The sequence below is a fragment of the Aotus nancymaae genome, unplaced genomic scaffold, assembly GCF_030222135.1.
Source record: "Aotus nancymaae isolate 86718 unplaced genomic scaffold, 86718_ANA_hifiasm-v0.15.2.pri h1tg000019l, whole genome shotgun sequence".
Lineage (NCBI taxonomy): Eukaryota > Metazoa > Chordata > Mammalia > Primates > Aotidae > Aotus > Aotus nancymaae.
Genome location: NW_026988431.1, coordinates 15,835,227 through 15,847,825, shown reverse-complemented (window position 1 = coordinate 15,847,825; position 12,599 = coordinate 15,835,227). Strand labels below are relative to the sequence as shown.

Below are 12,599 nucleotides of genomic sequence, written 5' to 3'. Positions count from 1 at the left end.
ATTCTTGGTGGGGATTCATTTTACAAAAAATACAATGGCATATTGATAGTGCTTGCATCTCCCAGCCCTTCTCCTTCAGAAGGACAGTTTTCTGACTCTGACGCATGATCAGTTTGTCTTCCTCTCTTAGATTCAGGAAATTATTGCCTTAACTGGAGGACTGTTTAATCTGATAGGCTTCCTTATTTAGTTTTTTCATAAATTGCTTGCAGTTTTCACCAAGTATTTCCAAGATAGGCTCGTTTTCTTCTTTTAATTTTTTTATGGAAAGCTTTATTCTTCTGAAACAGTATTCATACAGAATTGCAAGTAGAAACAACTCTAAAGAATTAGTTGCTTGTAATTAGAGATTAAAATATAAGAAGGTTCTGACAGCAGATATGCATTCTAGTTACAAAATGGGAAAATGTCATATTGAATCAAACTATAGAGATAGAAGTCATGAAAATATTTTTTAAATCTAGAATATTTTAAGTGCTTTACTACAGACTAATATAATTTAGCTTTAAATGAGAATGAGGAGTTCAGTAGGTGAAAAATAAAATATATATAAATATAATTTAATTTTTAAAGGCTTTCAATGCTGACCATTCCCCAGTACTGTTCTTAAATGTCACCTGCTCCTCAAACTTTCCTTAGACCCTCACCCAGGTATGTTCTTTTCCTCCCCTGAAATCCCCAGCATTTCATTTGTACCTCTCGTTTTTATTGCCTGATGTTTCTTTCTGTATGTGTCTCATATCTTGCTCTCCCCTTCCTTCAACTGAATCTTCAGTTTCATGAAAACAAGGTTTGTCTCGTCTGTTTTTGCATCTCCCAGGATACCTCGTACAGGGCCTAAGCCACAGAGGACACCCAATTGCCACAGGAGAACAAAAGATGTGATCCACATCAAGCTGTTATTAATAGGATAATAAGCAAATGATTTTCATCAGTGACTGTTTAGTCATGGAGTAACTTCTCTGTACCTAAAGGGCACCCTGCTGGTTTTATGAGAGGCTGGACAAATAAATTCCTCACTCAAGGCAAACATAGGCACAATCTTGCTCTCTCTGGGTTTTTACTAATAGTGCTAAAGTGTTGACTGTTAATATGATACTTAGAATTTTGAGCTTGGATGTGTGGATTTGTATTTCAGCACCTCGAGTAACACAGTTAGAAGGAAATTCATGTGAAATTCTATGGGAGACGGTACCACCAATGAAAGGCGACCCTGTGAACTACATTCTGCAGGTATTGGTTGGAAGAGAATCTGAGTACAAACAGGTAAGAACCGGTGTGGATGGCACATGTACAACTGAGTCAGGCTGGCTCCATGCCTCTGCTCATTGCTATGAATGACTTCAATGAACTATGTTTTTCTTAAAATCAATGGTAGAAACTGCCTGACTTGTACTTGTTACTAATTCTTCAGGGTGGATGAGCCCTAGTTTACATTTCATTTTGTGTATGGTGATATTCATATTCAATTATCAGTTCTCAAGCATAATCTTGTCTTATGAAGAGTTTTAAATAGTTTACTTCTATTTGACATTGACAGTGAGGTTTGTGAGGTTTGCAAGTATCAAAGTCTGTATATAATTGAAAAGTAAAGTACCTATGATTTTACTATAGAGGGGAAGTAGTCTTAATCTAACTACTGAAGCCTATATCCTGTCTACCTTTTTTGTAGAAGTAATGGAAGGTTAAGGTTGTTGATGCATAGGCCCTGGAGGCCTGTGGTTCCGAAGCTCTAAGTCATGCTTGTCACCCTTTAATGTCAAAGGAATCACCTGGGAATCTGTTAAAATGCAGATTCTGACCTGGTAGATCCTGGTTGGGGATTCACCCTCTCAGGTGACACTGACATTGCTGGTCCACACACCATAATTTGAGTAGCAAGTCTCTGTAAATCACATAATAAACCCATGCAAGAGAGAATGCAGTTAGAATATAGCCAGATAGTAAGTTAGTTTTATCATTTTTCATAGCCCTTGTTGATTCTTAATTCTTCCAAAGAAGAATCAGATCACTGACTCTGAAGGATTTAGATGCTCTATAGGTTTTCATAACAGTGCCTAGAACTTAACTGTTTTTGTCAAATCAGGATATGATATTGTGTATTCCGTTAGGAAAGCAGACGGTCCATTCTTCACCAGCACTTTTAGTAGGGGCATTCATTTATATCAAAAATAAAGATGATGATAAATGCCACCTGTTCTCTGAAACACTAGCGTAATTTATAAAAGCTTTATTCAACTCCAGATACACAAGTAGAAAATCATTTGATTCAGAGTTTCCGTTAAATTGCTCATTGGTGTTTGTTATATGATAATAAAGAATACTTGCAAATAAAATAGGGTAAAAAATGTAATTTTGGACATTTTGCTGTACTTTGTTAATATGTAAAGATAAAAGATTGAGTACTTTTAAACATGACATTTCCCAGTGTTGATTAACATCAGTGGATGATGTCACCAAAGTTTCCATCATTCCTCTTAAATAAGAACAAGGACACTATGGTTCCTTTCATTTTTTAATCTCATTTTATACAATATATTCTATTTCAGAGTAATTAACTTACATGTGAAATTGTTTCATTTTACCAGAAAGATATGATTGGTTTCAGGGTCTTAGCTGAAGACATGGAAATAGAGAGCAGAGATTTTTTTTTTTCTGTTCCATAGCAATGTGAAAATGGTTAAAACATGAGGTGCTAAGATATTTTACAACATATCATTTGACGCTTAACAACAGTTCATTTCTAAACAGTGCATTCTTGCACATTTGCCATTGTGTTGTAAAAACCTTTCATTCAACGAGCCGTGCTTTTCCACCTGTTCTTGGAAAAATATTCTGCTTCCCAAAGCATGGTGACTGCTGTTTCTGGTTGAAAAGGCAGCATTATCTACTCGATTTCTATACACATCAGGCATTGCCAAACTATAGGTGAATCTATTCGGTAATTTGGATTTTATTGGCAGATGGTCTGTTTTGAATCTGTTGTTTGTTTAATGCTATAATTTAGACCCAGGGGCATATAAATGCTGATATACTGATGCCTAATCATATGTATGCCACAGAATATTTTTCTTATTGTAAACAGTTATAAACCGAGTGTTTCTTGTTGTAAACAGGTGAAAACATAGTGCTGCATGGAAGGCTCAGTAGATGAGGGTTAGCTTTCTCCACGTGTCCATGTGCTTCCTGCATTTACCAAGAAATGATTAAGGAGAGTAGTGTACATGAAAAGCCACAGTTGAGTCAGGGACAATTTGTACTGGTTTCTTTTTTTTTTTTTTTTTTTTTTGGCTTCTCCCTATTCAGCAAACATTAACTTAAACAAGGTGTTTTGAGTACTTCATTCACTTGTTCTGGACATGAGCTAGGGAATGAAACATATTTATGTGTGCAGAACAATGGTTCAAATAATTATAGTTCAAGGATGACAGGCAATGGGCTTTGAATTCATAGAGGCAAAGCAAAAGAAAATGAGAGGTAATTATTGCTGTATATTTATCACAGCAGAGCTACAGGCTCACTGTGTATACCTCAATTAGAGCACTCATCAGACAGGGCCCACTAATACATGGGCTTGTGTTATTCATTTTTATTTTTCCAGTACTGGCACATAGTTTGGCACTCAGTAGATGTTTCCTGCATGTGTGAAAGAGGCAGTTTCAGAGTACCAGGGTTATTTATACCTGCAGTGGTGATAAGAGTAAACTTCAGCATGGAAAGAAAAAAAATCACCCCTAATAGGATAATATCCTTTTCTCCCAAGCTCATTTTTATAGGCAACATACGACAAGGGCCTTTGCCTTTTCTGATGTTTTGCTTGAAGCATCAACTTTAACTTTGCCTTGATTCTAGGTGATTTGCTTTCTGTTGTTCAAGTGTCACAAAGAAGGGGCAAGCAGCTGATTTTAATTATTAAACAATCTATTGAAGTATTAAATTGTTACAGTTTTACTCTGCATTAGATTGCATGCATATTTGGTTTGCCTTTTGCCATTTAATAAAGATTCCAAGTACAGGTTTTTTTCCAGGAAACTTAAAACTTCTTTTCAAACAGAATTAACTGTATTCTTTAAAAGAGTGAAAACTGTGTCTATATGCACGTGACTTTTTATGTTTTTGCACAAGATATGGTATAGACAGTTTCATGCATAGTAAGTAAAGCAGAACAATCCATATTCGTATTCCTTTTCAGGCAGCAATAACTTTTACAAGAAGTATTGAATATAAATATTGAAGACAAGAAAATGATCAACAAATTATGAGAAATTATTATTTATTGGCAGTCAAAATTTATGCAGAATAACTGAAAATCTTGGTGCTCAGATTTATGGCGTAAGGAAAAGCTCTAAAGTATCTAGAAGTTTATAAAGCTCCACGTTTAATATGGTGGCATTTCTGTATAAATATATTTTTATCTTGTATCATTTTCAGAATAAGTATCAAGGTATATATTGATTCTACATCATATCACAAAAACTACCACAAGGAAAGATTTTCTCTTGACCAAACTATTTTAAAGTCTTGGAGCCTACAACACATCCTGACTGGAGCCTCCTTTTTTTTTTTTTTTTTGAAGTGGTATCTCACTCTGTCACCCAGGCTGGACTGCAATGGCCCAGTCTCGGCTCACTGCAACCTCTGTCTCTGGGTTCAAGAGCTGAGATTAAAGGCACCCACCACCATGCTAGGCTAATTTTTGTATTTTTAGTAGAGATGGGATTTAGTGGAGGTCAGGTCTTGAACTCCTGACCTCGAGTGATCCACCTGCCTCGGCCTCCCAAAGTGCAGAGATTACAGGTGTGAGCCACCATGCCTGGCCCCTTCAACATTTTTTTTAATGACTTTCAACTCATTTCCCTAATATAGAAATTAAACAATGAGGCTATGACTGTCTCCTAGCACAGTTTTTAATTTCTGCATGAATAAAGGGTCAAATTTAGAACCAAATAAAAATAGATCAAGATAGAGATCTTTAAAAACCATCATTTATTTTACTGATGCTTGTTTTTTTTTTTTTTTTTTTAGTTTTATTGGTCATTTACGTATCTGAAGGACCTTAATAAAAATCAGAAAAATTTCCATACCTCCACTTAAAATTTCATGTAAAATGAACTGATACTCAAATTTCATGGATTCCAGATATAAGACCCCAGGTTTATTGAGAATCTATTATGTGTTTTACATTGTAAGGGATGCCTGGTATAATCAGTACTGTAAGAGTTTATAGGCCTGTTGGGTGAAAACCCCCAAGAGGCAGTTCAGTAATAGTACCCTTGCTTGTCATCTGTGACTCAAGGACGAGTTACCTGTTTAGCATTTTGCCCTCCATAGAGGAGGCCTGCAGGCTGGCACGTTTCCCCTTGAGCCTGGTAGGCATAGTAGGGGAGACATGGAGACAAGTCTGCCTCCCATAGTCATGTAATTTTGGAGGATTTAATTCACCTAGCTGAGTTTTGACTTTCTCTTTGTAACTCTTAACTCGGATGGTTACTGTGAGCATTAGATCATTCAGTCATGAGAAGGGAGCTATACAGATGACAACATGGTGCAATTATGTCTCCTCTTCAGTTCTTGGGAGGGGTGGCATTAGTAAAGAGATGAAGGTAAGCCTCCAGGAGCCGAGCATGCACTGTTCTCACCACCCTTCCCTAAAAGCTCTCTGTTATTTACAGGATTTCAGCTACGCAGCGTGTTATTGTGAATTAAGGGTTATGGATTCTTCATCTCAGTTGTCTGGTTATTACTTGAAATCCTCTCATTTGAAATAAACATGTCAAAATTACTTTAAAATATATCGTTCATCAAATCAAGAACAGAAATAGTCTTTGTAAAAATAATAATGCTTCTGTACTTATTACAATATTATGATTGGTTACTTCAATAAAAACCATCTCGAATGGAGTGGTGCCTTTTAAATTGGATTGAGTCAAGAGGAAAAACCCATAATGGTGCCTTTGTCAAAGTGAATGAAAACAAAGGGACACAAGGCATGGCCTGCTGCCCTGATGTGCAGAGCTGCACAGTCCTGTTGGAGCCCCAGCTATATGGCAGGCCTGGCAACATAGAGATTTTGTAACAGCATTAGTTCCTAAGTACTGTGGATTATGTGTCCGTAGCCAGGCCTGGACACCAAGCCAGCATCTTGGGGCTCCCCATTCCATTGATTTCTGCAAGTAGGCCCCAAGGGTCCCTGGCACCAAGCATTTGTCCTGGAGTGTTATACATGATTCCTGCAAGAAGGGGGCAGGGAAATATAGTCAAGTCGCAATACATACAATGTATCATGTTGATGTTTCTTAGATGCCTACTGCATGCCAAGCCCGTCTTACGAGGTTGCTACGTGTTATCCCACTTAATCTTAATCAGTAATCCCATAATCCCTTGAGACTGTTATCTTCATGTTGGGGGTGGGCATTGTTTCTAATCTGCAGAAGGATGTCACCTTCAAGGGACAGATATTACAAAGATGTTAAATTAATTTTCAATTATTTGGCTTCTTAATAGCATCTGGGGCTTTTGGATCTCATATTTTAGTTTTAAAACCCCATACATAGATTTAAAAGTATAATAACTCAAAAATTTATTTCACTTAGTTATATAAAATAGGATTGGTTTATTCCACAGGCAACCATTTAGTTAAAAAAATTGAGACATTTCATTCTAAAGCCCATCTTCCTTACTTTCTTTGAACCATGAATATCCTTAATCTGTTATCCTAGAAAAATCTTCATTTCTCCCCCTTGAGATATGACTGGCCTCACCACGCTGGCCTGTGTGAATTTGCTGGCTTAGGAAATTATAATCAGAGCCAGGGTAGACAAGCTGTGAAGTATGTATGTTCTCACATTTACATATTTATACAACTAGAAGAGTATTTGCAAAGTTTTAATATTTGGATCATGCCAAAAACTATTAGAACATACTAGAAAACAATTAAAAACATATTAGAAAAGCTATTCACATGCATAAAATATATTTGAAACTCCATATTTTCTATGAACAGACTCCATTTTTTGCTGCACCTATACTAAACTCTCGCCCCGATGGTCTGTGTGTGCATCTTAAAGCTTGCTGTTCACATTTCCTTGTTAGTTTCTCTTTTCAAACACTGTGGTATCAGAATATCTTCTAAGTATCTGAGGGTTCTAAATAGAGAACATTCGCTGAGCATCTACTTTGTCCAAGCCTTTGTGCTGGTTGCTATGGAGATGTGGAAATAATAGAACACTGTCTCAGTATATTTATCTGAGATGTAAAAAAGATAATAATGTTAACATTGTGTTGGCAAGGGTTGTGAAAGGGAAGCTGTTCCAATTAAAATAACAAGAATAGCTAAACGAAAAACATTTACAAATTAAAAGCTAACTTTTGGTTAGACTTTCATTAAGAAAATTCCCTTCAGGCCGGACGCGGTGACTCATGCCTGTAATCCCAGCACTTTGGGAGGCCCAGGCGGGTGGATCACATGGTCAGGAGTTTGAGACCAGCCTGACCAACATGGTGAAACCTCGTCTCTACTAAAAATACAAAAATTAGCTGGGCGTGGTGGCACATGCCTGTAATCCCAGCTACTCAGGAGGCTGAGGCAGGAGAATTGCCTGAACCTGGGAGGTGGAGGTTGCAGTAAGCCAAGATCGTGCCACTGCACTCCAGCCTGGGTGACAGAGTGAGACTTCATCTCAAAAAAAAAAAAAGAAGTTCCCTTCAGTTAGCTATTCATATTATTTTACTAAGCTTTTTGCCCAGTGGTACAAGAAAAGTAGCATTCTTTTATTTTTAAAATACATTTTCAGAGATCTTCCACTCTAAGAAGTTTTGGGAAGTTTCATTAAAATTAATATATGAAGTCTTTGTTCAAGAGTCTCTAAGTTGTATTTCTGGGAAATTAAATATACATTTGGGCTCACTTCTTAAAAAGTCTTTCCAGGGTTTGTCTTGAACTCCTAACCTCGAATGATCCTCCTGTTGAGCCCACTTTTTAAAAGGGATGTAGCCATGCAAATTCTGGAAACTGTAGAAATCATTTAAATAGACATAAGTGTACATTTATATTCACTTTGCAGAAGTCTCTAAAACATTGATGGGGATAGGTTATTAAATGGTTTTCTATAATGCCGTTATTGTTTGATGGCAGAAATTAACAGGCCACATCACAAAAACACTGTCCAAATCTTTGCTTGGCACACACTGAGTGGGGAGCTACTTTCAATAACGTAAAAGATAGTGTTTTTCTTCATAGAGCAGCGGGACCATGGTGGGAGAATGTTGAAGGTCTTTCATGGAAATACCAGGGAGTTAGCAGCGAGATATGGGAAGACAGAGTCAGAGGCCGTGAAACCTGGACCCAGTGTCACACTGTAGTCGTTAGCAGAGGAGTAGAGTGGAGGACAGTAATGGAACAGGCAGAGCTGGGGCAATTTCAGGGGTGAGCGCTGGTGTTTGAGTTGGAAGTGGGGTCTCATCTAGGATCCACCATCCGCTTATTTGATGAGAGACTTTTAAGAAATTAACAGCCTCTCTGAGCCTTAAGTTTCTTCATCTCTAAAATGAAAGTAATGATATTCACCTGACAGCATAATTAAGAAGACAAAATTCAACAAAGCAGACTTACCCTCCAGCATTTTCACATCCATTTCCTTGATTGATCCTCAGCCTCCTTTGGAGTAGTGTTACTGTTGGGTACTGGTTCTAGCTCCATGTTAAAGACGAGGAAACGGAGGCACAAAGCTGTTTCTTGCCTTAGGTCACAGACCTAGTTAAGTGGCAGAGTAAGGACTGAGACTCGAAATATCCTGATTCCAGTTTCTGTGCTTGAGAAAAGTCTGCTAATGCTTCGTAGGGTCAAGTCACAGTGGCCAGGCCCAGCTCTCAGGACTGCGCAGAGAAAAAGAACTCTTAATGACTACATATAGTTGTCACCTGCAAAAGAATCAATGAAAGAGGTGTATCAGAAAACCTGGCTTAGATGTCAGCTTTTCTCCAACTTGATAAACATCCCAACATTAACTTATCACCACCATAGAGTGTCAGAATAAATAGTATACCTGTGACTTTGAAGATAGGGAAGCCAAAGCCCAGATGGCAAATGTGGAGGGACCTGCTTTATCAAACTGGTTTGGTCCTAGAGGTTGCAAGCCATCCCCTTCATCAACAGTTTCCAATAAAAGACTTGTCTCAGTAAATATCTACTTGAGCACTCTATACTTAAGAAATTAAATCTAAGTTAAGAAAATAAAGAACATTCATAACTAAAAGATTTCTTTAAAAAAAAAAAGACTGTTTTCCTGAGACCTCCCATGTGCTGGGAAATAACTTACAGAGAAGCACTTTCCTCGTGGTGTAGTCTGAACTGTTGAAGCCTCTCTGAGCCTTAAGTTTGTGGCTGTGTGTGGATTGGGGCAATCACATAACAATGAGCTCGTCTTAAAACATTCATTTAGATTCATCATTGGAACTGTGAGCAGTGAGAAAGGAATGGTCTCTCAGGACTGCAAGGGGTTTTCTTAAAGCTCTTAGTTGCTCCAGCTCCACTGTTTGTAACTCAGACAGCTAAGGCACATGCCATAATTTTTTAAGAAACAAGATAACTCACCAGGAAGAATGTGCTTAAAATCTTATAAAATAACAAAAGCAAGATAAATCTGGGAAAGTCTAAGTAGTAAACAGAATTGGTTGTCTGGAGTTTAGTCACTAAGCAAAAACAAGATGCTTGAAGTTTGAAAATGAGGGAGGAATATCTTGAAAAGGATAACTATCAGGTGAACATTGGAAACCTGGCCTCCATTCCAAACCATAAGATCCTATTTCTGTCTTTCAACTTGGACCCAACACTAAATTCATGTCTGGTCCACTTGTGTTCACTAATAGAATGTTCTGTTTCTTGGTGAAGTTTGCACAGGGGGCTTTAGAAACATATGTAGAGACGTGTAGATTCCCACTAACTGAATCTGGCAAGTGTTTCAGGCAAAGCTGAGTTTGTTGGAAATTCATTTCTAGAGCATTTGTATTAATGGGCAGAATTAATTTGGATTAAATTCTCCAATAAAAAGACAAAGTGAATTTTTTTAAAGACCCAACTATATGCTGCCTACAAGAGTCACCTCACTTTTAAGGACACACACATATCAATTGAAAGCGAAAGGTTGGAAAAAGGTATTCCATGAAATAGAAACCAAAAGAGAGCAGGGATAGCTCAACTTACGTCAGACAAAATAGACTTTAAGTCAAAAACTGTAAAAAGAAACTTTATATAATGATAAGAGCAGCAATTCATCAAGGGGATATAACAGTTGTAAATATAGATACACCCAACATTGAAGCAGCTAAATACATAAAATATTGAAGGATCTAAAGGGAGAGATAAATTGCAATACAGTAATAGTATGAGACTTTAATACTTTACAGATCATCCAGACAGAAAATTAATAAACATTGGACTTGAACAATACCGTAGATGAAATGGACCTGACATTTCATACAACAACAACTGTATACACATCCTTCTCAAGCATACATGGAACATTCTCCAGGATAACTCAAATGTTAGGGCACAAGGCAAGCCTCAGCAAATTTTAGAAGACTGAAATTATATCAAGTATCTTTTCAGACCACAGTGTTATGAAACTAGAAATCAGTACCAGAAATAATTTTGGAAATTTCACACATACATGGAAATAAAAAAACATGCTTCTGAACAACAAATGGGTCAATGAAGAAACTAAACAGAAACTTAAAATATTTTGAGACAAATGGAAACACAACTTATTAAAATGTATGGGATACAGCAAAAGCAGTTCTAAGAGCAAAGTTTATAGAATAAATACCTACATCAAAAAGTAAGAACGATCCCAACCTAACATTGCACCTCAAGGAACTAGGGGGAGGTAGAAACTAAGCCCAAAGTTGGCAGAAGGAAATAGAGGAAAACAAATAAATGAAGTAGACTAGAAAAACAGTACAAAGATCAACAAAACTGAGAGTTTTTTTTGAAAAGATAAAATCAAATCTTTAGCTAAACTAAAACAAAATCGGAAAAGATTACTACAGATACCACAGAAATACACGGGATCATTTGAGACTATTAAGAACAAATATATGCCAACAAATTGGATGACCTAAAAGAAATGTATAAATTTCTAGAAATATGCAACTTATCAAGACTGAAGAAACAGAAAATCTAAAAGACCAATGGGTAAGGAGATGGAAATCGGTAATCAGATTTCCATCAAAGAAAAGCTGGAACCTGAGGGCTGAACTCTACCAAACATTTAAAGAACTAATACCAATTCCTCGGATTCTTCCAAAAAAGTAAATGAGGGGGAAATAACTTCCAGACTCTTTTTTGCAAAGCCAGCATTATCCTCACACCAAAAGCAGGAAAGGACATTACATACATACATACATACATACATACATACATACATACAAACATACAAACATAACAGGCCAATAGCCTTGATGAACAAAGATGCAAAAATCCTCAGTATAATACTAGCAGACCCAATTCAACAACACATTAAAAGGATCATCCACCATAATCAAGTGGGATTTATCCCCGGTTTGCAAGGATGATTCAAGGTACCCAAATTGACAAATGTGATAAATCATTAACAGAATGAAGGCCAAAAACCATATGATTATCTCATCAGATGCAAAGAAAGTGACAAAATTGACAAATTTATTAAAACAGTTTGTTGCTATGTTGTTTTGCAGTTCTAAATAGCAATAATAATAATAATAATAATAGCTAACTCCTACTGTGCACTAACTTCATACCAGGTGTGTTGTAAGCACTTTACAGGTATAACTCAGCACTACTCAGAGTTCTGATAATTTTATTTCCTTTTTTAATTATCAGCCAAATTTCTTATTGATTTGGTTTAGTTTCAGCTATTTTTGTGTGTGTGTAGTCATTGACTCTAATATAAGCCATAAATTTTTATGCAATTTTAATCTGATTATTATTTCCTCTTAAGTTTTTTAAGGACTGGTTTCATTTTGATAGAAGAACCCTGTGAGACTGTCTTCTTCCATCCCCCTTCAAAGGCTCTTGTTTGTTTCATGCAACCAAAATGTGATAATGTCTAAGGAAACTGCTCATTTTCAAGTTCCTATAATGGTGACCCTCTTGATGATTATATTAGTGTTAACAAATAGGAAGAAAACATCCCAGATCCTTCATAAAATAAATGAGGTTTGTCATACAGAGGTGAAACACTCAAGACAGACCACCAAATTATTTAAATGTTAATATGTGATAAAGTGGGCTACATTAAAAAAATATATATTCCTCAAGAAAACAATTAGGGTGCCACAAAACTGGGAGAAAAGCTTCTCAACACACATGTCTGTCAGAGAACTTATATCCACATCACATAACAAGGCCCTGCAAATTAATAAAAGTCAAGCAAATTGCAAATTAAAGATAGGCGAAAGACGTGTACATACTCTTCTCAGAAGAAGGTACGTGGATGACCAGTAAGCACATGCAAAGATGTGCAGCATCTTTAGGCATCACAGAAATGCAGGCGCGGTGGCTCACGCCTGTAATGCCAACACTTCGGGAGGCCGAGGTGGGCAGATCACGAGGTCAGGAGATC

At 36.9% G+C, this 12,599-nt stretch overlaps 1 protein-coding gene across 3 annotated transcripts in view; it reads left to right on the top strand.

Moving 5' to 3' along the window:
- The window catches only part of FNDC3B (fibronectin type III domain containing 3B), a 371,599-nt gene that overhangs the window by 354,004 nt on the left and 4,996 nt on the right, over window positions 1–12,599 (top strand). For all 3 annotated transcript variants that reach the window (XM_012466702.2, XM_021674622.2, XM_064378642.1), the window contains exon 25: window positions 1,139–1,266. In XM_012466702.2, the coding sequence (XP_012322125.1) occupies window positions 1,139–1,266 (128 nt within the window). The remainder of the gene's footprint in view (window positions 1–1,138; window positions 1,267–12,599) is intronic.